The sequence below is a fragment of the Anarrhichthys ocellatus genome, unplaced genomic scaffold, assembly GCF_004355925.1.
Source record: "Anarrhichthys ocellatus isolate YVR2014 unplaced genomic scaffold, GSC_Weel_1.0 scaffold52, whole genome shotgun sequence".
Taxonomy (NCBI): domain Eukaryota; kingdom Metazoa; phylum Chordata; class Actinopteri; order Perciformes; family Anarhichadidae; genus Anarrhichthys; species Anarrhichthys ocellatus.
Window position 1 is genome coordinate 1584705 of NW_022280082.1, and position 27670 is coordinate 1612374.

Sequence of the window (27670 nt, forward strand, 5' to 3'; positions counted from 1 at the left end):
ATACACGCAAAATTTAATCAGTTTTTTTTAACCTAAGTTGTTCAAATGTATCGCCTAAGACATCGAAGGCCCCCATACAGTATAGACCTTTGCTATATCTTTATTTTGATGATGTAATCTTAGTGTATGGATTGGTTTCTGATCTAAGCCTATTGATTGGAAAGGGACCTGACAGTCTGTGATATTGGATATGGCTCTACTAATCTTTTGTGTATGTGGCTGGAGGAAAATAAGGCTGTAACGTTATCCCGGTAGCCACGTTCGCTCAGGAAAGACTGCTGATCCCTATCTGTGGTCGGGAGAGGGCGAGACAGTGGTGTAGGTTGCCAAAATAGCCTGGCAGCTTGTATTTATTCACCACATTACAGCGGTGTCAGAAAATCCCCACAAGCAAAGAATACACCGCAGAAACACTGAGCTAACACTAAAACCGACGAGCATGGACTTCAGAAGAGGAAGAGCTTAAGTGTCTTTTATTGAAATCGTAAAAATATTCTGTCATGACATAAACTCAGTCGGCCTACAGGGGTTGTACACTTCTTTTTCAATAGGACCTATTTTTTTTTAAAGAATTTGTTTCAGCACTAAAACTACAAAAAGCTAAAATCTTCCATCTCCAGCAGAAAATACCAGGACCGACTCACCGAAAAACGCTATTTCAGTCCAGAAAATTCTTGCATCATTTAACAGCAAACAGTAATGCTATTGGGTCATTAGCGCTGCTATTAGCTGCGGGCACTGACTCCTGGCAGTCGTGACTGACACCATACCTTCCGCGGGTTGTAATTATGTGAGAATTTTTCCATTGGACGTGTGACCTTTTATCAGCCTCAGCTGGACATTTAAGGGGTCAGTGCACGAGGCTGGTTTTCTCAAACGGACGTTACCTTCCACCCAAGCTCATCCAGGCGCTCTGCTGAGGCGCAGCAGTAAAGCCGGATCTGCAAAGAAGTCTGTCATCTACAAGAGATTTTCCTCTCAGACACAAGATGTGAAATTCATTTCTTGTCACACAAAATTGGTCACTCAAATCCAAACTGGCGTAACACAGAAAACACACGAGACTATCAAGCAGATACGACGTCTATCACTTTAATTTACCGACTCATTTTGCTTCCCTTACACCTTGCTCAAGTGTGTTGAGCTGCTACTTCAGCACAGTCGAGGTGTTTGGGCCGACACCGGACTCTAAAACGCACCTGAAGCCACCGAACAGGGCTTGAGAGCTGAAGTCGGCTGATTAGCGGCAGGTGTTACGGGGAGGGGCTCCCCCTGTCTGCCAATGGTGCTGGTCTATAACTGTAGCAGCTGGCACTTTATAATTCAAGATGGCATGCTTAGAGCGGAGCTTAGAGGGTCCTGGTGGAAATATTAGACACTTTTAGAACGACTGATCTCATAAGTTCTCTCAACATCTTCTGCAGAGCGAAGCCTTTCTCGGGATACCGCTGCACTGAAACGAGTAAAACTTTGTGATGTTGTGAGCAAGGGAATTTTGTAATACGAGCGATAAGCATTCACGAGGAAATAACTCGAAAATGTTTGTGTTTTAGTCTATACATGTATGCTAATAGCTGTAGAATCTCAAAATAGAAAAAGAGGTTTACAATGAAACATGTGGTGATAAGTTTCCTTCTCACATGACGCCTGCATTCATATTACACTATGTGATTATTCCTTTTCCATGACCAGCCCTTGGCCACTTGTTACATGGTGATCTCATTACATGAAGTAGGGCAAGCCGCTGTCCCCCACTGATTCCATGATCAAAGCCCCCCCACGTCTGTAAGAGGCCACGCCACGGCACTATGCCACCATTAAATGTCCTTTTTCCTTTTAATTGAATGCCATCACTTTCAGAGAATCACCTACTGTGCTGCTTGTCGCGGTGGCTGTGATGCCGTGTCTCAGGAGCAGCAGGCGGTGGAGGCTACAGATTCCCCCTCTCACACACAAACACACGCACACACACACGGACACACACACTCACTGTCCACATCAACGGCTTAGCTCGGCCCGCCACAGACGACACCCTACCGTTTTTCCGCTAAGCATGCGCTAATAGTTTCAGCTTTATTTCTGAAGCAACTTTGTTTTTTCTGGCTGAGAGTCAAAGCCTCGGTGTTAGATATTTGGGCCGGGATGAAGACATCAAGAGTGGACGCATTTATAAATAGTGTGTGTTACAATATGCAATGGCAATACAATGGACGACCCTTCATTCTGAGATGAAGAGACACAGCTACGTCAGTACACAGTGAAGTTGTATTAGTGGAAGTAAACCAAGAGCCTGACATACAATCTTGTGTTACCGCCACAGATTGCAGTTAACTGCTGCTGCCTTCTATTATGAGTTGTGTTTGGTGCTGGCAGAACACAACGGAACTGCTTGGCCATGGTTTATTTTAGGACATTTACGAATGTTGTGTGTCTAAGTTCAGTCTATAAACAAATTCTTAAAAAAATAGTTGGTAGAGACTTGGTACTTGGGAGATACATGTCATACAATCAGTGCGGATGGCAGAGGGCTAAACTTAAATCAGTCTTCAAACTGGGTTACAGCAATATATTTAATGGAGTCTAATGCTCATGTCCAATTGAATAAGTATTAAAAACACAGACATTACTATGGAACCATCATTTGTCAATTAAACTCTGGACTCAGTGTTGGTTTGGTGGATCAAAAGCAAGACTCTGTGGCCGCCCTTCAGAAAAAACTCGAGATAATCACGTCCCCCAATGCAGAAGTTCTTCATAAAGAGCGTCTCTATGGTTTTTAAGCATATTTATGGACGTTTATTATTCGCGGTTAAGATCTAGGATGTTATCCTCGGAGAATGTACGAACCATGAATTAGAAAATGTGTGTTTTATCTCTGTGTGTTCTGTTTTAACTGAGTTATGACTTTGGGAAGGAGTCTACATTTTGATGTTAATGGCAGCAATTGGGGGCGCTAAGAATTTCTAATAATCTCAACCACTTTCACGAGTTGTGTGTCAAAGCCACTTCTCCACTGCTGACAATCAAACTATAATAACTTACTTCCTGTTGTTTTCAGACTACCTGCATTTACCCGTCCCTATGTTTTATTTGCAGATTTTCATCAAAGGAAAGGTCAGACAGAGAAAAAGAGAATAGAAATCAAACACATGCAGGTGAGGTAAAAACAACTTAAAATAAATTATAAATTAATATGCATATATTTTACATGCCTAAATCTAATTTACAAATTAGGCTGCTACACAACGGCATAAAAGGCTAAATCAATATAAGTCAATATAAAATTATTTTGACATCAAAGCACTTTTTGAGTCTCATATCGACAAAGACAGAGAAACTAAAACTGGAGGAAAGAAATACAATTTAATAAAATTAATTGAAAATCAACAAATAACACATAATGCTCCTTTGTCTTTATTCGGCACCTTCACTAGTGTTTGAGAGTTGCCACAATAAAGACTTCTGCATTAAATAATGTATCCATTAAACTTATTTTGGTTCATAAAATGTCTAAATGTTAAAGTTGCTCTGTAACAGTGATGCAGAGCACAAATCCAACATGGTGAATGAAAAAGCATTTTATCTATCTTTGATTTCTAAATAATGGTTTCCCCAGCTGAACCTCTGTTTCAGTCAAAGTTTCTTTACAAATCTTTGGATACAAAGAAAATGTAAAAAAAGTTAAACTTCAGTACAATGACCTTCATTTGTGTAGTTACTTAACCACATTACAATGTGTGGGGGGCTTGTATTTAATATATTTGGGTCATATTTTCATGACATTAAGCCTTTTTGAGGTCAAACTGAATAGAAATCTGTCCAAAAAAGTTCAAATCCAGGACTCTGTATTGTAATACTCTTAACAAAAGCATAACTAAGAGCTAGATTCTATGCATCAGTGTGGAATATGTCTTCTAGCTAAACACACAAATGTAAAAAAAAAACAAACAAACAAAAGAAACCTCTTTTCATTGAAAGAAAAAGAAAAATCTATCGGCTAGATTTCCCCTCTGTACTCCCAAAGGTCTCTCTCTGGAGGAGAAACAACACATGCAGGAAGTGAGGTGGGATGTTCGGAAAGCATTTAGTGGATCAATATAGTCCAAGCGAGAGAGGGGAAGGGAGGCAGACAGACAGAGAGGGAGAGAGAGGTTGAGGGAGAGTGACACCCAGAGCCCAGGGGAGAAGGAGAGTCTTTTGGGAACAGCCTGTGCGTTTCAAGAGTACTGTTACACTTCTCAGTCAGTCTTGGTAAGAACATCCAACTCAGCAGCTTTTTCCACCCGACTGTTTAAGAGCGAGAGGCTCGTCGGTGTGAGGGGAGGTAAGTAAGGCTCGTGGGTCACTGGTGTCTCCCGGAGACCACAGACATCTTTAATATCTGATCACTGAGCCTTCTTCTAGCCTCCAGTGAGATGGTTAGACAATATTAGATTCACTGGCACGAGACAACTGCTTATCTTCAATTTTTTTTTACATTTGATTTCTTCATTCCAATCAACAGTATAATGCTTGTTTGATTGATATGATGTAAGAGAGAAAAGCAAGAATACTTTACATTTGAGAAGCTGTAAATAGACATTTTTTGTCACTTCTTGATATTTGGCCTAAACGTCGTAAGTTGTCTGTTGCGTGCCACTGCATTTCCGTTGATCGATGAATCAATTATGTTTCAGACCTCTCTATCTCTTAAATCATATCTGAAGCGGAATTAAGTAAAAAGAAAAACACAAAAAAAACTAAAATGTCCAGGAAAGATAATCAGTACTCACCTTCTTTCAACATGCCAACTTTAAGACATTTCATGAAGCGGCAGGCCTGGCACGACTTGCGTCTTCTTTTGGTGATCTCGCATTCATTTGTGGCCGGACAGCTGTACTCAATATTCCCTGCAGAAGGTTAGAAAAACATGGCGTCATTAATTTAGTCATTCCCTCTGTGAGCACAAAAAGTGCACTTCAGCAATTAGGAGGAGTTGTAGGACAGATTTTTGGGATAGAAAAGAAGAACCAAATCAGACACAGAAACACACACACACACACACACACACACACACCTGTCCCAAGGTGACCCCGTGTGACACTCCTGAAGGGGAGGAGTGTTTAGTGGCATTTTGATGGGACATGTAAAAAGCACCTACCCGCCCCAGAGTCCCACCCCCATTTTGATTCTCAGATAAATTAGCTTCATTAATGCAGAGCATCCTCTCTGCAGCGCTCGCCACGACCCCTTTCTAGCCCATCCTTCTTCACCGAAAGCATGATGGGAAGGCTGCCCTCCCACAAGGGCTAAGAGATGGACGCACAGCCGAGCGCTCTGCATAATGCTCTCCGGCAAAGACTAAGACTGGCTGTTAAGACTCGCCAATCTGAGGATCCCATATCGTGTGGCAAAGCTCGATGTATTATTCAGCTCCGTCTTGACATTTGTTGGCTCACTATGGAAATATTTTCTATGCAATTTAATCACTCGGGTCCACAAAAAGCCAGAAATGCAGACGTATTGAATCTGCTGCCTGTTTTTCTCACCAGGTTCCGGTTAACAGTTTTTTTTTTCCGGGATCATTACGTGGTCACTTCAAAAGTGGACGTGACCCCCAAGAATCCAATGACACATTCTCTTTCCCAAGTGTCCAAATCCCTTGATTGAGTGTTTAAACAATGCCCCCAAAGACCAGAGCTGTATTAATGGTACCTAAAAACAGCAAACCAGGTGTTATCTGTAGCAGTTCTGCCAGAGCTGCCCTCCCCCAACAACACACACACACACATACACACACACACACACACACATACACAATCCCCTGTTGGTCAAAGAGAAGGTGCCAACATTTGTCAGGATCCCTGGCATCGATGGTGCCAGCGGGGTCACATGCACAGTGAGGGGCCGGGGCACAATGCCAGGATGTTGGCGGAGGCTGCTGCTGGTTTCAGGGTGGGTTAAGTCTTTTACACTGAATACAGTAGAGTGCAGTGCTCATGTGTAGAGACACATGCTGTGTACCATATCTATACTACAAACTCATTTTATACAACATGTACTCTATACTAATTACCATATTGTACAGTTTGTGTGTGCAGTTAACATACATGACATAACATAATGTAGTACTATAACTAATTCTAAACACGGATCTCAGAGTGACTAAATGTAAATTAAGTACACAAAAAAGTATGCGTACTCAAAGAATGCTTGTTTTTCGAAAGATTTAATTCTTCATTTTTGTTTTTAATATTTAGTAGTGTACATTAACATTAAGGACGTGTCCTGAATCGCTCCCTATTTAAAGTATAGTGAGCTATCTAATGTCTGCCGTTTTTTTAAAATTCTGAGTGTAAAAATGTTCCACAAAGGAATGGAAAGAGTCCATTATTAAAGGAAACATTTTATACCTGAATGGATCAAAAATAACCTTTGTGTGTGTCCATGATTATGTGTGTATGTGAGGGGACGGGGGGTTGGGTTGCATTAGGGTTCCACATTAGTCTTAAAATTGCCTACCTCTAAAAGCTCACTGTCGGCATACCCTCTTAGTTAATCAGGTCTTGTGTCCACCTTTATTTCTCAAAGGACATTTCAGCCACTCTAATATCCTTCCTTAACCTCTCTTATTTTCTCTCTAAATTTTGATATATTATTATGCCATGCTATTATCCACGCACTCATCTCCACTCAAGCTGGACCTCTCCTTGTCCTCCTCCTTTACCGGGGCCGGGACCCCCCTTCCTGATTACCATTCCATTAAAGCGGCTTCTCCTTTCAGTGAGTGACCACGTCCCCTGTCCCTTGTCCCTCTGCATTTTATTTGGAGGACTCCTCAGCATAGCTCTCCTCTCTCCCCTTCCTCTGTTATTGCCCCGCTAACACGTGCCTGAGCTTCTAATTGGCCCCCCCATCTCCTCCCCCTTGGGTGTGGGCTGTAGGGGCCCGAGGGCAAAGAACAACAACTCCTCTCTAGACTTTCTCCCGATGAAATGCCTGATTCTTAATTACAGTCACCCAACACTGATTGTTATTGACTGAAACTCCCGCGGCTCAGGACGAATGACGGACAGATTAGGTTCATTACGGGTCTGTCCTCCACGAAGGAGAGCGAGAGGAAGAAGAAGAACACAAAGTCACGCATTAACACTATTTAGAGTCCTTCGCTTTGTTGTTGGTCAGACTGACACATGCAGACTTTAAATGACCAGATAAAGCTAAAATGTAAGACTATTTAAAAAAGTTAGGTTGAAGCAATTCATTGCATTTTATACAAACGTTCTGAATGGCATTTGTAAGTTTGTCCCACTTCAAACAGTCCATCGCTGGTTTGTATCTGCAGCATCCTTCTTAAGTTCATTTTGCAACATGTTCAACTAGTAAACAGGTAGCATAAATCCACCAGAAGACAGTGCTTGGCTTTAAGATAATATTGGTGTTGTTGTTGTTGTTGTATGCTGTCGATTTGTCAAGCTTTCACAAGCGTCCATCTAGCCGCAACATTTTCGTTGTCTCCACTTTTCTTAGCGATTGCTTATTTTGTCTGTCAATACAGCCGATCACACATCGTGTTGTGATCACTGACATTTATTTCTGTTTCTGCAAAACAGGAGCATCAGCGGTGCAGCCTGGGTAAAAAGACTTGGATAAATATTATCACTGTCAATGAAGTCACTATTATATTCTTATATAACACCTGTAAAATGTGTTTGGCTACAGTAAAACCACGTAAAGTAACAGGCTATATGATTTATAAATCAGCCTCATTCCTTAACAGGTGTTGGCAGTAATGCACTATTATGTTTTATAAAGAGAGCAACGCACAAGATGTTAAAGTGTTTTTTATTGCCTCTGTAATTCAGAAAAGTGTTTGGACAGATCAAATTTACCTCCTAAATGTGGCCAAGGCCTCACTCGCCTGCTGCCCAGCTCCATGTCTACGGACAAAAAATCCTGCAGATAAAATTTTAAATTCTGCGTCTCAGTTTGCAGCACATTATCTCTGTCCAAGTGATTATTCTGGAACGGCTCCCACACATGGCAGAGTCAACGCCAGATGTACGATTCACATGCAAACGCATAAAAAAAAAAAAAAAAATCACAACCCGGAGCAGATTTACAGTCTGGGCCTAATGCCTGCTGTAGACGCTCGTAATCACTACCTCGTATTAGTCCCATAAGAGCAGACGGTTGGATAGCAGCACTGAGGAACACGTCAATATGTTTTCCTGGCAGTCCCAATTGTCATGGTAAAGCTAATAAAAAGAATTTAGAATCATCGTGAAAAAAGAGCACACAGGTGTTATAACACATCTGGGTTAAAGGCCTAACACTTCCTTTGTCATAATATTCAACCACCTGGGAAATTACAGAAAATATGATTATTCCGCAGGTTTAACTGGGAGCATGCAGGCATTGGAGATGAGCTCCGGTGAGCCAGTGAAAGTTGTAAGAAGAAGTGGGAAATACCTTGTATCGTCCTTTTGAAAAAGGCTTTGCAGGCCTCGCAGGACGCCACCCCATAGTGGTACCCTGAGCCAATGTCACCACACACCAGGCACAGCCTCTTGGGAATGGCATTGAGCATGTACTCGCACTTGATCGGCGAGTCGTCTGCCACGACGCCGGAGCACTCCTCGTAGCGGCGTAGGCAGGCGGCGCCGCCTCCGAGCATGCCTGGGTTGAACATCGGCGGGGAGTCCAAGGCGTGCGAGTGTCTGCTGCCGCCGTTAATGTAGCCGCCGCTGGCGTCAGAGTTGCCACTGGGACTGTGGTGACTGCCGGTGTCTACTAGCGAGGAGGATGGACTGGAAGGCTCGGTTTTGACATAAGAACCACAGCTGGAGGATAGGTGTCGGTCCTCAGTGGGCATTCTGGTTAGCAACCTGGATGAAACACACAGAAGGTGAGAGTCGAGGTCAGTTTACGGAACAGAATTTACAGAAAATACAGTGCCAACTGTGGGGCAACTGAGCCAAATCAGGCCAACGTTCTTGGCTGAATATCTTTGAAAACATCAAATTTATTCTGGAAGGACTCAGTCAGAGAAATTCCCTCATTTTCTTAACTCGCCATGGATCAGCTAATCTTTCAATTAAAGTAAAACAAAAAAAAAACGGGACGAACCGGGCTTTTAAACGACATCAGCGATATGGAAGAGAGCCTGTTTACCTCACATGCAAATCAGCCCTGATTTTCTAGACTGAGACACAAAGAACCTTACATGGAAGTAAATATACATCAGAAAACTGCAGTATCAGTGAAATTACCAGCACTACCAAGTTTGACAAGATGCACAGAGCGTTGCTTTCTTCCATCATCTCCTGATCATTCTGCGAGAGATTCGTCAGCTGTGATGGAGCACGCTGCCCCGTCTGAGTTTGATAGATTATGTTACACGGGCAACCATTTATGTGCTGGAATGCCAAGTGATATACTACAGCAGCTTATTTCTCTCAGGCGAAATGGTAACTAACGACCATATCAACAGATGCCCCATACATCTTGCAAACAATGCCCACAATTGGTCGGCTGCCAGAGGTAAATGAATGAATGAAATTTCAGAAGGCTGTTAATGGACAGAGGTGTTACACTCAGCATATGGAGGATCATGGGTAATACATGACCCAATCAATAGTCCCAGTTAGTTTGCCAAAGGACGGTGCCGGGTTACGGTGGACTTAAGTGAGAAGGTTGGAGAGGCTGAGAAAGAGGCACTGACCTGGGATTAAGTTCCCTGATCCCAAATTTCATTACAAAATTTGGGAAAAGGCAGAGTTACCCAAAATGTTACACAGGACAGTTGTATGGAGAAAAAGTATGAACCATCATTGTTACTGACCCCTATATTGCCTGTTGTGTGTACATGCGTAAAGTCCATTTTATTTATTGTTCATCATTTTGGTTGTGTGGTTTTATTTAATTTATTTAGGATATATTAAGATTTAGTTCACGTTCCAATTCCAATGTCTGAATATAAGGTGTTCTTAGGTTGTACTTGTATTATTATGTTATTATATCAACATTATATCAGCGGCATAAAATGGTGTTAAAATGACAATAATATTGTTTATCGCAATTATTTCTGGGACAAAATGATATATCGTCCAACAGAAGTAGTTATTGTGACAGCCCTACTGCTATTGTTGCGCAATAATTTCTCTTCAGGGCCTCAGTGTGTTATTGCAATTGCAGTAGTTTCAATAACATCCTCTCAAACAAAGCATGAAATGAGGCCTGGATCCGTGTTAGGACCGCTGGCTCTGTCTGTCAGAGCCACACACAACTTGAGCCCTACATGCTTGTGAGCTGTAAATACTGGGCGAGAACAGTGGAAAGCCATGTTAAGAATGTCAGAAACTAACAGCAAGCTAATACTGACCAGATTCCTCTGAACTTGTTGCCTATTTGCTGCCAGGGGCTGACCCGCTTTTTTTCAAATGTGGTATTGTGGTCGGTAATGTATTTTCCCTCTGTGCATAAGTGTTTATATAAAGCCATGAAGTCATCCGGCCCCGACAACATGAAACCTCTCTTTTAACTGCTAACGGGTGAAGGGAGGAGGAGGAGATAGCCTTTACCCCTGGGCCAAGATCAGATCTATTGATCCTCTGCTTCCTTCCTGTTCCAGATGAGGCATGACAAAATAAACCCTCCTCTTACGGGTCCCAGACATTCCTTATGCATTTTTAATCAGTCGGGACTGTTAACATAGTGAGAGATGGAGCGATACATAATGTTAGTCTTCATTCTGAGGCTATTGTGGTTTATAAAAGATTCACGGTGCTCGCGTTAAATCTCGCCAGCAATCAGCATGCACCTATACTCAATTGGAAGGAATATTTTTTTCCCATCTGAGGGAATTGGAGAAAGCGGCGTGGCAACAGTTAATACATCATCGCAGCCAGATAGGGGGATTCCCTATGGAATAGTACATTGTGGCATATGTAAAAAGTAGTTCACTCCCCACTTAGCACACAGTAACGCTGGGGAGATGTTTTTTGTTAAGTTTAATGGAAATTTCTAATGGGTCCTTTCAAATCTGTCGAAATGAAATAATGGCACGAACCACCAATTCGTGCAGACAGAAATAGCTTCATAGTTTCATAATTTGGTTTCTTCTGCTTGTTATAAAAGAGACGTAGAGTTTCTAAGCGCAGCCTGACTCTCCTCAACCCGCCCCACTCCCTTTTGCAACACACACACACACACACACACACTCAAACACGCATTGCACCTAATATCTAATGGGGTAATGTTTGCTCCACCGCGCAGAAAAATGGTACAAACCGAGCAGACAAGCAAGACTCATCAGACAGACGTGAAGGTCACCTGCCTTCTCTGCGCTGCTGTTCTTTGAGGCCCAGACGGTCCCACAATGGATGCCTCGGAGCAGCGCAGACACAGGTTTCAGTGTGTCCAACACACTGAAAGAAAGAGAGTCTAGACAACGCTACGGTGCAAAAACTAGAGCGCTGTCTATAATGTTTAATATGACCGAGGCGCTGCCGAAAGGCTGTACATGCTCAGATCAGTGACCGGTTTCTTTTTGTTTTTATTCTCATTTTGAAATGGAAGTGTGTGAAAAAATCCCACCAGAGCAGCTTAAAATCTCACATGTTTATGTGTGCATGTGTGTATATTTTGGCATGTCTCCACATACTGGCAGTGTTGCAGATTCCCTGCTTCCCTACATGAATCCTGAATCCATCCACCTCTCCTCTAAACCATGAATTATGTTTTACAGCCTTCCGAATCTCTGCACAATACATTTTTTTTTACCAGCAGTCCAAAAAAATAAATAAAACCAATTCACCACAATGACCTCTTGCTATCCTCGGCTCGACGAGTGAAGGGTTAAAAATCCAACTCTCCATATTTTACTATGTATTTTCCCACAGAGGGAAAATATTATTGTGAAGCTTGGCGTTGAGCTTGGAGCAAGGAACACAACGTAAATCATGGTGCTGAACACACAGTCGAACATGGAAGCGCAGAAGAACAGAGGCAAGGAGCCATGCATGAAATTAGTTCATTAATCTTTCTATGATAGGCTGTCCTTGTTTGGGGCAAACTCTATCAGCTTTAAACTGAGTGCCCCTTCCTGTCTGACACATAGATTACACCGCTAGTCCGCAGACGGGGTGTCTGGGAAATGAATGGTCACACGAGCGGGAAAATGGGGTAGCGTGTGTCGCCCAAGTGTTAAGTAGCAACAACAGCATGTGCGTGACATGGCGTCGGCGCAAATGAAGGTCATCAAAAAATGTGTGCGTTCTAAAATTTAAATGCATTTGTGCGCCGCGACGAATAATGTAGTCAGTTTACGGGGAACACGCATTCGTCAAAATATATATTTAAAGCACTTTTTAAGGTTATTTGTTACAATAGAAACAGCCATGTTTATTAAAATCTGCCCGCTGTGCATGTCTTCGTCGTCTTTAGCTGTCGGCTCAAACCTTGCAGGTTCAGATCGTACACGTCTAAATCACAGCCTCTCAGCCATAAACTACAATGTTACATATAAAGTTCTAGTTCCTACCTATCAAGTCTGAATTGTTGCGTCATTAAGTTCTCTTAGGTCTCCTGATCAGTGTCTGGTGCGTTCACTGTCTGCCTCTAAACTGTAGAATAGTTTCATTAGGTTTTTATTAGGCGTCATGTATCTTGTGTTCAAGTATTTGTGCATTAAATGTTTCAGCAAGACAGGGAAAATAAAGTTCAGGCCTGCAAGACTATTTTCATTATTGAAACTGTTTATTTATTAATTTAATTTATTAATGTAAAAGAATAATATTACCACTAAATATTCTAAATTAAAACGCTGAAGCCAGTTGACGTTTGAAATCCTGAAATGATGATCAAAAACGTTACTGATTCATTTGTTTCAGCGCTAATAAATTGAAAGCTGCGGTTTGTGCTCTAATTGTGAAGGACTTTGTCAATTTCCTGCGGTAATTATTCTGAACGCTCTTACTCAGCTAACTGATCACGTTCCACAGCTGAAGAAGGTAAGTGGACCTATTTTCATTTGTTTTGACTGCTGAACAACATTTTTCCTTTCTTACATCTTTACTTCAAAGTTACCACTCCTGAACAAGTTGGTAAGTTCCATTACGTTTGTACTGCATGGCAGATATACTTTGTTTCTGCTTCTCTCTAACACACACACACACACACACACACACACACGCACACGCACACGCACACACACGCACACGCACACACACACACACACACACACACACACACACACACACACACACGCACGCGCACACAGAACTTCCAGCATATGGCCTCTTCAATGTCACTGCCACGAGGAGAGATTGCATAGATTTCCCACATGGATGAAGTCTCCTTACCTGGAGTATCAACCCCCATCTACATACACGTCCAACCACCTCCAGGAAATTGCTCTGCCTGCAAAGTCAAACACACCCCTAACTGCCTTTTAAAGAGAGACAGAAGAAGGAGGCTATGGGGGAGAAAGAATAAACGAGCAGAGACTTAAGCCGTCATTGGGAATCAGAGGGGGACTCATGAGGGACAGTTACGATATTGATTTCATAAATAAACAGAGATGGCCATCGATCCTAATGTTATTTTGCATTTCAATTACTGCCCAGTAACATAACCTTCAAACGTCTGCTTCTCCACAGTAATAACATCCACTGATAATCACAAGCAAGTCTTGTCCACCGCAAATTGGCTTTTCTCCCCCCCCCCTCTCTTTTTTTTTTCTTTTTCCAAATGTGTAAATGACACAACTTTGCATTTGCCTAATGGTATTAGTGCATGGGCTGAATTTCAAGTGAGACTCAAGCTGATACAGTAAGCGCTCCGGTCAATTGACACAATGCAAATTAACGTGGTGAAGAGGAATTAAGTTCACAATGTGAGACCTCGTGAAGCTACGATGAGGCCCATTAAATTAAACATGCTGGCTGGCCCACACTCCATGATTAGACGCACTGCTTCTTCTCCTTATGTGTGTGTGTGTGTGTGTGTGTTAATTTCATTTGATCAATAAAACAAACTCATTCTAAGAAGTCCTCTCTGCTGCTTACATATAGCCTGAGCACATGAAAGCCACGTCGCGTTTTGATTGAATAGTGGCTGCAAAAAATAAATAAATAAAAGCGTCCATCTACATCCTGATGAATTCAGAGTCCTTGACAGGTTGCCTAAAGGATACATCTATATCCCTATATCAAGAGGGGGTCATGACATGTAATGAAGTTATTTCTCCTTTCATGCCGTCATGCAGAGCTGGGCTGTTCCCTTGCATGCAGCAGCCATCGCCATTAATAAACACGTCAGGCTGAACACTTTTGAATTGTTTTTATCATTGTCATTTTTCGCCTGACCGTCTTCATGAAAACTCAAAGCTGGCGGTAAAAGAGAAGTAGCATTTTCTCCCACAACACCGAACTGTCCCACCACCTGCTCCCTCCATCCGTCAGTAGGCTCTGTTGGCTGATGGGACCAGTAAAAATCGACTGGGGAAGCCAACTATCAAACTTGAAGTTGGGGATTTTAATAATTTTGGGTACAAAAAAACAACTGTGACCGTGTTACTTAATTAAAGTGCAGTGACAGCTGTTTCCATGCAGTGCAGAAAGACGTGCTGGAAGCAGCCAGAGTTGTCCACTCACTAGAGTGATGAAGCAGAATGCAAGACACTGGCCCTCACAAGTAACAGAACAACATTTCCAGTAACGTTACCAAGACTTAAAATTCAGTTTACTATTTCTAGCGTGCTTTTGAAGAACACAGAAGCAGAAATAAGACCCAAATTGATATGATATGATCTCTTCCTGTATATATATATATATATATATATATATCTGTTTCCAAATACTCTCTGAGGCAGACATACTTTGAAATTACCACTAATATAACATTTCAATGTGTTCTTGAGTTTTATATCATACAGTTTCCAATTAAACATCTCAACTTTGGTCCAACACCATAGCTAGAACATATACATATACAATATTCTGTTGTAATTTAATTGAGCTAAACTTTTTCGATACTACATATTAAAAACAATTTAATGTTTACTGTGCCTCTCGTTTGTTAAGAAAAACTGAGTTTGTTATATATTAAATATCAACTTTCTAATCTCTTCCTTATGAAGCGGAACTATGCGGTCATGTTAAGAATGTTGACAAAAGATGATCTATTTATTTTGTTTTACATATTAATGACACTGACTAACGGAAAAGTTACATTATAAACAAAACATGGCCATGTGGAGGACTAGTGTAATACATACAGAGGCAAAGCATAACACGATGCGTTTCTCCTAACAGACACAGTCAGGTGTTTCCATGGTATGGCACGGCTAAAATTAGATCCCAGGTCAGTGAGCGATTCTTTGGTCTCATCCGTACATGTATATATGCGCGCGCACATGTGTGTATGCGTGTGCATACATTTGATTGCTTGTGCTTATGTATTCCTGTTGGTTTGTTTGTGAAGGGCACCCATGTAAACAGCAGGTAGAAAGAGATTGAAATGGATCTAAATGTATTTCAGCAAACTGAATAGAAACAGCATTTAAACTTGAAGTGTAAACGATGCAGTTGTCAAAAACTGCCATGGCTAATCATGCTGAAACCAACCACGGCTAATCACAGAGACGTAATGAGGCTGGCCATTTTAACATCAACAATTACCTTTTTAAACATTTAAAGAATAGGAAAATAATGTGTTTTTGTTTCCTCATGAAGATATAGAATTGTGTACAAAAGTGTCTATGAAAAGAAGTGTCTACCACAGAAAAACTATTTATAAGGATTTTGTCTCTCTCGTGTCATCTGTCTGAAAAAGTGGAGACTAACTGAAATGTCAGATTTGAAAAATAGATTAATTAATATTAAAGTTTACTGGACTCTGGTCCAGTTTGTGTTCTTTAATCCATACTTACTGTAGAGCTGCAGGTTATTTGGATTTTGGTTGCACACAAATTCGCTAAAAATGTGGTTCAACAAACAACAAAACGGACCTCATGTGTATATTTTATAAAGATTAAATTATAAATTCCGCACACACATAGCATATTTACATGTTATTTTATCTAAAGGCCAGAACATTGAAGCGAAAGAGGCAGACCAGTTGGTTCATTTGAGCGTATTTACATTTACTATATGTACAAAAACATTTATCAATTATTTATTTTAATTTTTTAGAGACACTGTGAAATAAAACATCTCTGAACAAAGGTACTTATAATCTATACAGATATAATATAAGTGTATATAGATTGATTAAATATTTCTATAATATGAGAACTGACAAGTTATAATGTTAGTTTGCTGAGGAGGCTGATACGTTTTTCTACCAACAGAGACCTTGCGGGACAGTTGGACACATCAGTCTTGGGACCTCTCACCTCTGGCCAGAGGGTTGGTCGTCAGTCCTCAAGTGATTATTAATAGCATGCCCTGAAGCCAGACCTTACTAAGCACCGCTTTATGTGACACTAAAAGCCCAGATTTACTGTGTGCAAATACATGAGCAACTACAATTACATGCAATATGGTTAACAATGCTTAGAGGTAAAGACACATTTCAGGGTTAATTTACTGTATATTACAGCTTCTGTCACGATAAAGAGAGTTTCCAGCAGTTTATGGTGATAGCAGGTAGTTTTATTTAAAGGTTCTCTCATAGTCTGATCTCCTTAAATACACCATAATCAACATAGCATGTTAAACTAAGTCTCTTAGAACACGCAGCATTACTCAAAGGGAGATGTACCAAATGTGACCCAACATTCCTGCAGTTTTCAGAGGGGGCGATCTGAGAGCACATATATGTGTACGTGCATGCACATACGTGACCAGCTCCTGATTCGCCAAATCACACATATTTATGTGTGCGTCCATAAATGCAGTGTAAACATGCAAGTGTAAGCAAACATAAAGTCCCACAAACACAGCAGGAAACACACACACACACACACACACACACACACACACACACACACACACACTTGGCCCAGGGTCACTTTAGGTTTAAGCATCATATTGTGCCTTTTGTTTTGTTTTTTATTTAAATTCAACTTAAAATGTTTAAACATGAAATTGAAAAAAATGCAATAACAGTTTTAATTGAATTGAAGTGTACTACGTGCAGTTTTATAGATTCTGGAAATTGATGATTGTGCAAAAAATAAGAGCTCAGGGGTTGTGTTTTTTTTTTTTCAAGTGTGCCGCAATCTGCACAGGAATTACAATATTGAATGTCAAGGCTTATAGACGATACATGAAACTGATATATTTAAAAAGATTAACAACAAAGGAAACCCGGATCTGTTACTTTTATGTGAGGTATCAAAACAACGGACACATTCTCAAAACAATGCTGTTTAAACATGACACTCACATGCATTTTCTATCTGTCCTGAGGAATTACTGTCATTAACTTGATTGTAGTAATTCAATTCAATGTATGTACTTCATATGATGTACCTTACATTATGTGTTGAAACACCGTTGAAACAGTTTGAATTGTCAATGTTGTCAATGTCACACTTTATTTTTTACTTGAGTGCCATTTTGGGTGCCAGAGCAAATCTAAAATACAACGTAAAAATCAATGTAAAAATCAACGAGATGCACATTTTAATGTAGATCACTGCAAATGGATGCATGTAAAACCCTTTTAAATAACCAACACCTCTAATAAAATCTGTTACTTTTGAATGCAAAAATATTTTTATAGTTTCTCCTGCTAACCGAATACAGGCTGATGTTATTTCACTTTCATGAGTTTCTGCTTAGCATTGCAGAGCATCTTTCTTTTTTATTTGTTGAGAGTCTTGTGGAGTTTGAAATATTCGTAATCACAGTCCTGTAAAAAGTGCTACGCAGGTTAAACCTTTCCAATCCCATCGACAGCTTAACATTAAGAGGATCCCGGTAAAGGGACTTTGTCCAGTCATATTTGGTCAAGAGAAGAGCGTCTCTCCAGGCATGCAAGGAGTGTAACGAAATACAAAAGGCAGGTGCGCCATTTGAGACGTGAGAGTTTCTTTGACTACTAAAACTAAAACAAGCTGCTAGTCCCCTGCACGTATGAACCAAATGCAAAATGACAATATGCACGTACACTTTAATCTTATTTAAATAGAATTCACTGAATTGTTTTCACATAAACTGCCACTTTGGAAATCCCTCCTATGATTTTTATCATAAGTAGCAAAGTGCAACATCTCCAACAACAGAAAAGTGATCAAAGCTTTAACAAAAACACAAGCAGGCAGTTATCTGCCCCCTCGTGCTCTCCTCTCGAGAACACACTCTCACACAGACTGGGTGACAGTACAGTCACAGTTTTCGTTCCCTGGGACACCGCCGGACACCGGCTGCTGCCAGAGGATATTCGTCTGGATATCGTCCGGATTAATCTGCTTCTGGCTCTTCCCTGTTGCTGAGGTTAAACCCTGGATCCTGATGCAGAGCTAGACAGCTGTAGGGCAACCGTCCGACCTGGACTCCCCGCGGGCTACGCTACCGCAGCCTCACTGACACTACTGAGCTCTGCTGTCCCGTACACGGGGAGCTGAGATAAGGCGAGGAACTCCCTGCTTTTTTTTCAGTTTACTTCATGCATGAGATTTCTTTCACAAATGGTTTAAACACAAATTTTCCTTGTGATCATTTCTGAAGTATATTAAATTATCTCGCCTCATTTGGAAACAACAGCAAAGATGAAAAACAAACAGAGAAGAGGAAAAGATGTGGAAAAAGCTGCACCTACTGGTTGTGGTAGCAAAGAGGGTCAGGGATGCACAGTTCGGAAACATCCATCAGTCCACGTTAAGCATTCCAGGTGTTGCAATAAAAAAAAACAGATAAACAAACAGCTGGAGGAGGAGATCAGTTCCTAAATCTCCACATATCTTGATGAAATGTTGGTCAGGTGTTCCTGGGTGTTGCCTGCCCTCTCTCCCCTGTTCAACACACACACACACACACACACACACACACACACACACACACACACACACACACACACAAAATAAAAAAAAAACCTTCTGCCTCAGCCCGACAAACTCCAGTCTGCACAGGTGCTGCACACTCAGGCTCAGGAGTACGTGTGGAGAGACGGAGAGTGGTGTTGATATAGAGAGGAGGAAAACCTGAAGTACAGATGAAGAGAGGAAACAGGAAGCAAGTGTGTAGAAGAGGAGAAAGAGTAAAGATCAGGTCAGTGATGGGTAGAGAAAGAGAGAATAAAAGACAGACACAGATGGATGGAGAGCAGCAGCGGTGAGAGCGCACTCAGTCTGAGCAAGTCAGTGAGGGGATTGAGTCTCCATTGAACTCACGGGGGCTCTTTAAGAGCAGGAAGGAGTGGTTCGGTGCATATGGAGCCGCTGCCATTGGTCGGCTTCAGGAAGGCTGTCCTGAGAGCAGCCAATGAGGGTGAGAGATTACCGAGATGGGTCGGGCTAATCAACGACCAGTCAGTGTCCAGTCATTCACAAGGGAGCGCTGCAAAACACAGACACAGGCAGAGCCCCCCAGATAGATAGAGATAGATATATAGTGGATATAGATATAGATAGATATAGATAGGGAGATAGATGAGGAGTTTCACAGTAAGTGTTTACAACGGCACAAGTAAACTGTAGTGGACAGTAGTAATTTACAAGCAACAGCAGTAGCAGCAGTATTCACTGGAGGCAATTTAAACAGGTCTGTTTACTGTGCTTTAAAAGGCTCAGTGCCAGCTTATAGAGCTAAACTGTTCTCTTTACTCCTTTATCCTCTCCACCGTGGATCTGGCTTTCCACAGCATACCCTCCTTTGAAGTAATGGCAGCTGCTTCCCACAGCATTTCACCAATCACTGTGAAGAGACGGAGTCTACCAATAACCAAAGAGACAGGATGTAGGAAACCGAGAGTGATAATGACCTCGGCAGGAACGATAATAACGATGACGACGACAGACAAGTTTGAGTGGATCTTTACCACGTCTGTGTAATGTGGCAGCCATCAGGGGAAACTCAAAGCCCCCCCCCTCCCCTCCTCATCCAACCCACTTCATCAACCCACATTTTCCTGATCGATACAAAACCCATCACACGCTCTTATTGATCACAGCGTTGCTGTGTCGCCAGAAGCTTCGGGACAGACTCTGTTTCCCAAACAAAAAAAAAAGGATTCATAAATTTGGACGTTTTCTTTTCATGTCAGTCCATATCAAAGTCACTGGAGCGAGGGCTGATTGCTCGAATGAAGGAGCTGTGCATTCTCAATTAAATTCCTGATCAATACTTTGGTATTTAATGCACTTTCCTGCAGCGCAAAAACCAGGATATTCCCGCTGATCTGATTAAGACATCCAGACATAATCAATAGAGGAGATAGGTTTATGTTTTTAATGAGGCAGAGAGAGAGAAGACAGAAAAGGAACGACGCTGATGTTAAGATGACATGTGTGATGACTTCACATTAAGGTTGAACACTGTGGGAAGAAGTTAACGAGACGAAAATAGAATTATCATAAGGACATTCTCATCCATCAGTGTAGTTTTATTTCAGTCTGTTAATTAAAAGAATCACTACACTCTTGTGTGTTTGTGTTGCCACTTTTCTGAGGTGGGCCATATTGTAAGTCCAAGGCTCATCCGTCTCCCTCCCTCTCAGCCAGCTTACACAGCGAGGGGACACCAGGGCTTCATGGCATCTGACAGGAAATCTATCGAGCGCACATTCGGTAATCCCACTATCACGCTATCGCCAAATGAAGAAGCAGTAATCCAATCATTAGGTCTGTATTTAAGCAAAACAGATTTTCAGCTCTACGACCACGAGTGTGTCTCTTTAAAGCAGATCACAGCAAGTCTTGGATCAAAACACTGTGCAGGCAGCAGTTTGTGTTTTCATAATAGTTTTGCTCTCATTTGCTGTTTGTCACTCTCACAGTGATGTATTCCTCATCTCCACTGCCTCTGAATGCTGGAAAAATGGAATTGGGTTTATTTTTGGAGAGACATTTAGGCTTATGTATAGTATGCACAATTGTGTGTGTAGAACACTTATAACCTGAACAAAACGCCTCTAAAAGCAGATCACAAACGCTGACATTTAACCGTCTGTGCGCAAACCAGCAGCTTGTTTCTGAAAAGTGAAAAAGAACCAATCTAAAAACTAAAAACTATTTATCTGTCAATAAATAGTAATTACATATCGTGGTGAGTTGAGGGACACGATCTCCCCGTCACACTCTCTGCATGTAATTAAATTCATGATTCATGAGCAAACTGGTCTTTCATGTCCGACCTTCTGACCTCTCCAAACAGACAGTGTACCATGTGGCTCAACAGGAAGCCCACCGTCCTAACTGGTGCTGTGGATATAACTTGCGACAAATGCTGCGTGGCAACTTTTAACAACAAGAAACCGATGAAATAATTGAGTGAATGACATGAATGCTAACAGAAAACAGTTAAAGTAGCTTCCTTACAAAGAATTATTACGTGGGTTGTAAAGCTGTGTACTCAAATGGCTGCCACCTCACTGCTTTAAATGAGCTCGTCACACGGCCTTACACTGCTCTATATCACATTACTGACACAAAGAAAAGAATAAAACGGCAACTATACAAGCTAAAACGTAATTTACCTTAAAATATACTTAGTCAATGACGTGTTTCTTTTAAAACTATGAGTTATAGAATTAAACGTTTTTTATTTGAACGGTAGAAAGTCGATGAAATGTTCTGACAAACAAACTACGTTTCCATTCAAATTAGAAATGTTCTGCTGTACAGCTGGAGATTCAAATGGATCACATCTCTCATCTTGTGAAAGGCCACAAACAGAAATATGACAAACATTGGCTTGGGATAGTCACGTGTAGTTCTGTTATTTTACCAACAATCTATTCATACTGAGGAAACTAGAGTTCACAAATTAATTTCCACCAGAAATAATGACATGAAGTAGGAACAGAACTATGGTTCAAAGCAAACAATTAAATAAAAAGAGTCTGATAATGTTTCTGTGTTTCACCTTTCTGGAAGTCATTTCATTATAAAGCCACAAATTAACAAAGTGACGTTATAAATAAATAGAAGAGGGACTATCAGAGGTCAGGGTGACACATTATTGATGACAGTTACGTGCTATTATTCTGTTTTGCTATATTTAGGTGTATTTCTTTTCTTGGTTTACTTAGCGCTGATGTCATTTTGGTTTTAAGATGCTTTGTTACATGTCCTAATCAGTTGTTTTTTTTATATCTTGGTATCATGTTGGAAATAAGTGTTCTCTCTTCAACATTGAAATAAAAAAAACATATTTTGAAAATAAAAATTACATTTTTACTGACTAAAACAAATTTGAAACCCTCACCATTAAAGCAAACATATTGTAAAAAGATATTGCAATCCAGACCAAAATACTCCACAGTCAACAAATCAACAAATGTGTCTTTATCCAACTACTAACACGCAGCTCACTGAACAGAGCCTGAATCCCACAGATCCATCATTTGCACATTTCCCTCTCGCTGCCACACACTTGTTTGGCTCGTCTGCTGGAGGAGTGTGGAGAGGGATAATTGCTATAGCCACAGGGCTGCATTAATCAGCTGGGTGCATTTGTTGGTTTTTATTATGTTCCTGTCCCCTCTCTGGGCCACGCTGACTGAGCCACCGGGACGAGATGGTGGGAGGTGGAGGAGCGTGGTCGCCCCGCTGCCAGTTCACGCTGGGTTAATAAATGCTATTAGCCTCTATCTCTTGCCTCTTCATTTCTCATTTAACTGCGGACAGTTAAAACAAAACTACACGAGCAGTCGGTGTTAATCAGGAACTCGTAGCAGGACTCGGATATCTTGATTGAGAGAGCTGGACTCACGCGATGAGGGACAGCAATGTATGCTGGGATCTCTAGTATTGAGACCGGACAGTGTCATGAAATATCTATGTAGGAAATTCACACTTGATCATTCATTATATATATATAAGTAAATGTAGAAATTATGCTTATTTGCTCCTGAAAGAGAATATTTTGTATTATCTAATGTCCAGAGCTTCTCTTGAACTGTCTGTTTGCATTTACACTGTAGGCGTTTATATTGTGGGTACATGTATTTTAACTATATTAATAAGATGAGGAGTCCTTTTGATTCAGTGCAGAGACTTCAGTTATTTACTTTTATGAATTTAATTTGAAGGAAAAATCAGTTTTTATAAACTCTACTTACATTCGTGCAGTCATGTATTGTGGCACCAACACTATCACAGTTGTTCTCACTGCTTCCATTCATTATTAAAATGTCCTCGATCATGACAAGACACTTTGGTTAAATGCAATCGCCAAATGGCATATATTATCTTGAGGACATTTTTCTAACCTGCGTTGCATCTACGCTCCAAAATGAAATCCGCGATTGTGATTCCAGCAACAGCAAACGGTCTCCACTGTGTTTAATCACATTAAATATAAACAAAATCAATTGCACCGCCATGCTCTAATTTTAAATAGCTCCTTGACACCAGCCGAATCCTCGGCGACTCGTCTACGTCACCTGCATAACACAAGAGGGTCTGGATGGAGTCACCTCTAAAGCGAAGCCAGGTTGTGTCATTGCCATCCAGAAACAGGATCAATACATTCCTCTCAAGTTCATTCCAATAAGGCAGCTGGCAAAAAAACGGCCCTCGTGGCGTCAGCTTTTTGCAGCTTTATGACGCTTATGCATACGAAGCAAGCCCGCTGTGTTTAGACCCTGCAGGTAAAACAGCTAGCGCCGAGAGTGGGTAACATTACACGGTTGCTCTGAGTGTCTGCTGGACAAAAAAAGACGCCAAAACACGATAAGACTTTTTATTTATTCGTTATATTTAAAAACAGCGTGCAGTATATTTTTGACACCGAAGCAACAGCTAGCTTGTGTTTAAAAAAGGCGCTGGGGAACATGCATTTACATTATGTGTAGCTACCGATCTGTAGACTAACAGTGGGGACAACTTGTGCACAAGTAAGTGTTACCTAAAACGTCTGAGAGAAGTAAAAAAGAAAAAAAATTGTATTGAATTCGTGTCACGGAGCTGCCGGTTGGGCTCGTACCGACTTCAACGTTTCAGAACACCCACAGGGCACTAGTAACTCTTCAATTACCAGCTCCACTCTGAGGAACGGTTAACTTAAGTACAAAACTTTCAGTTTCAAATGACTTATCGTGTGTTTGATAAGGAAATTATCCTCTTTGCTTGTCTCATTCCCACAACGTTTCAGTATAAATCACCTCCGAACACGAGAGGATTGTCAAAACACTTAGAGTCAGTGGTGTATCCTGTGAAACAAAAATCATCTGAGCATGATTTTAGCTGCTGATAAATGATCAAATTAGCTCAATGCATAATTTAAACAGCTACCGACGACGCACGCACTTGAAAGCATCGTGCATAGTATTGTATGAAAAGTGAGGGAGGAATTAAAAAAAAAATGTCTGGGGCATTTTTAAACTGCAGGAGTTGCAGCCTGTTTACACAGTGCTGATGAATATAATACTAAAAACAAACATTTATGTAAAGCAGCCTCCGTTGGCAGTAAATCTCATTTTAAAGAGAGGCTTGGTATTCAAGACTTGGCTCCGCTAAGATCCAGGGATGACTTTCATTTAGTCTCACCTCTCCATCCAACTGGGGTCACCCCTGTTGGTATAGCAAGCACAGCAGTCACATTGCTCCACCATGCGCGCAGATTGCTTACTAGAACCGCCTGGAACCTTTCATATTTCCCAGTCAGCATTTTTACAGGATAATTTTGGCAGCCTTTAAGGATATCGCTGCCTTAATAGAGGATAAAAATAAACGGGTGGTGGAAGGGCTATATCAGGCCGGTATAATCTTGTATTCTATACCGTGTAGAGCTAAACATCTGGCTTTGGCTCCATTCGATGAGATTAAACTTCTCCCCGGTTGATTCCAAAAGACCATTTGTCCTATTTTTAAAACCAGAAAGAGCATTTTGAGCCAAGTGAGCCAGTTAAACTGATTAAAATACTATGGTGTAAATGGCATTACAGAGCAGCTTCTAAGAATGTCTTTGGTCAATATCCCATTGAGCGATTCTGGTCAGCAGATTTCTATAGATAGTTCGGTAGATTCAGTATGTGTTTGCCCACGTGTGCACGCCTTGATGTGTACTGTATTTGCACACATATGCAAGCATTGTGTGAGAGTGCTGTGTGAGCATATGTGTAGTTACAGCGGTGACTGACTTCTGTATAAGAAAGCTTGTCAAAACGTCTCAAAGAAGGAAACAGCTTAATTCAATCAGTGCTACCGCTTTCAAGACCACAAGGGAGCCGGCTAATGGTGTTAGAAACTTGAAAAGTTGGAAAAAAAAAAATAAGCTTGAGGAAGTTCTCACTACCTGGGAAAGAAGTCTGTTCCTTGAGGCTTTCCTCTACTGTATGATAGTAAAAGCTCCACTCTTCCGGGCCTTGTTGCTTCTCTGTGAGCTCAAATGCTGGATTTTAGTTTGTGCTCCTCCCATGAGGGGCAAAGCTTTGCAGAAGTTAGAGGAGGGTTATATGAAGTTCAGTGGAAATGTTTTTTTTTCCAGCACTCAGCCAACTTTTTTTTAATAAAAGACAAGAATATGGATCGAGATGTTCTGCAGAAGCATGTTTGGAAGTGAGTGGATGGGGAGTTGGAGAATATACAGGTTTAAGTAAATCTAAATAGGCATCCTGTGGGCATTCCCTTTCAGAATTATGAGAAAGAGACAAATGTTATGCCAGAATCTGGAGAGAACATGACAGTGTGTGTCTAGGACTGTGCTGTGCGGTGAAAAGCCGTGGGTCTATAAGGCATGCGCCTCGTTTGTTTTATGCGCACTTCCCCCTTCTCCGACATTCACCCCCATTAACTCCATGATTGTGTCTTCCTCTCATTTTCTCCCTCGTTATGCATTTAATGTTTCCAATTTGCCGTCATCACAGAAAAACGCCACATGAAGCTATAAATTCTTTTCTAATTCCAAATAATTAGGATTACACGGACCGGTGGTTTTCAATCAGCGAGATCATCTCAGTGATAGATGGTAGGATAACTGGTCATTGCCGAGACATAAATATTGTGTCGTTCAATTAATCTGGTCTAATGAGGTGTCAAAGCTGCCACTCATCCATCAAATACAATTAGGAATAAACACATATGCATGGAGATGGGTAATTAATAATTAGCAAAGCAAAGAAAACAGTATTGGTTTCAGCAGCCACATTCACAGAGCAATTTACCACAGCTCCTTCTCCATTCCATCTTTCTAGTGACTGAGACAATGCCACATCGAAGGAATTTCAATCAATTTTTACCCGTTTTACGTGTCTTGATGTTTGATACGCTTGCAGATTCTACCAAGACATGTGTCACTTTAGAATACCGTTATGAACCTTAAAGAGGCAGCTCCGAATCACATTAACCATGCAAAAACTCCAATCTAGGTGCCTTTCATCCAGATAGACCTGGAAACAGAGTGCTGCTAAAACCGTGATGGATAGAGTTCTTTTCTGGACCAAAAAAGAGGAAAACATTTATTCTAGATCTTGGGAATTGGGGACTGTCATCAGCACTTTATCTTCATCTCTCTCTAAAGCCCACAAGGCTCATTGTCCTAAAAAAGACATTTCATACCGAGTGTTCATTGTCTTCCATTTTCAGAGGGCAGTCAAGCATCCTGGCAAAATTAAAGTGCAGTGCTGGGATGAGACCTCTAGTATGAAAATAATAATTTATCCTGCCGAGCTCCAAACATAATGTTCCAGCTGTCAAAAGCCTTCATCAGAATCTGTCACACAAAAGGTGGAAGTATTTGAGAGCCACTCGTATCAACTCTCAGCCACAGATCCTGCTTATTAAAGCTCTCTGTTGCACCCAGGTTGACACCTGTCAAACAGGAGCAGTGGGGTCGTTTGCCTTTGACACCGTTAACAGTTATGAGGCTTCAACTCACACTTCTGGTCATTTTTGTAAAAAAAACCTGTAACACAATTATTCGAATTCAACAACAAAAATGAATGCGCAACAGCAAATATGTTTTGCAGGAAAATGAATGCTGACCGGATTAAAGTTACTATTGACCTTTTAAAACAGCCTCAATGTAAAACTGATTTAATATTAATTTAATCATCAGGGCGAATATTGGCTATATTAGTTATAGACCGCTGATGGAGAGCAAGGCTGTATCACTGGACCAGCTGAAGGGAAGAGAGGCGCAAGAGAACCAGGACCAGGATCCACCACCAAGTGGGACAGACTGTCAGATCCTGGTGCAATAAAAAGAGAGGTAAAAAGACAGGGGCCGCCAAAATCAGCACAAATGAAAGATCCTCATAGGAGCTTCAACATAATGAGAAAATGTTGTTAACGTATCTGGCAACTCGAAAAAACGTAGATACGGAACGTATCTCTAAAATTTTCACTGTGAACATACTTCATTTGTTCTCTGTTTGTAGTGACTACAGAATTATTAAACAAGTAAATGGTTCTATTTACACACTGGCAGCAGTTTAAGGTTAGAGAAAGCTCATGGTCTGTTTTCACACAAACAAAGTCGACAGTGACTTGATGTTTGCATCATTTTCTTTAGTGTATTTTAAATGTATGACATTTACTTGTAACAGAGTATTCTTACAGGATCTGAGTACTTCTACC

General features: G+C 41.1%; 1 protein-coding gene across 3 annotated transcripts in view; it reads right to left on the minus strand.

Moving 5' to 3' along the window:
- Positions 1 to 27670, minus strand: part of esrrgb (estrogen-related receptor gamma b) — a 65497-nt gene that overhangs the window by 14434 nt on the left and 23393 nt on the right. Inside the window, exons 1-3 of one of the 3 annotated variants that reach the window (XM_031870404.1) lie at positions 18751 to 19291; positions 8452 to 8867; positions 4773 to 4889 (exon numbers count right to left, since the gene is read on the minus strand). In XM_031870404.1, the coding sequence (XP_031726264.1) occupies positions 4773 to 4889; positions 8452 to 8867; positions 18751 to 18800 (583 nt within the window). In that variant the 5' untranslated portion in view covers positions 18801 to 19291. Of the gene's footprint in view, positions 1 to 4772; positions 4890 to 8451; positions 8868 to 18746; positions 19292 to 27670 lie in introns of those variants that run through there. The other 2 variants (XM_031870405.1, XM_031870406.1) reach the window with 2 other exon arrangements.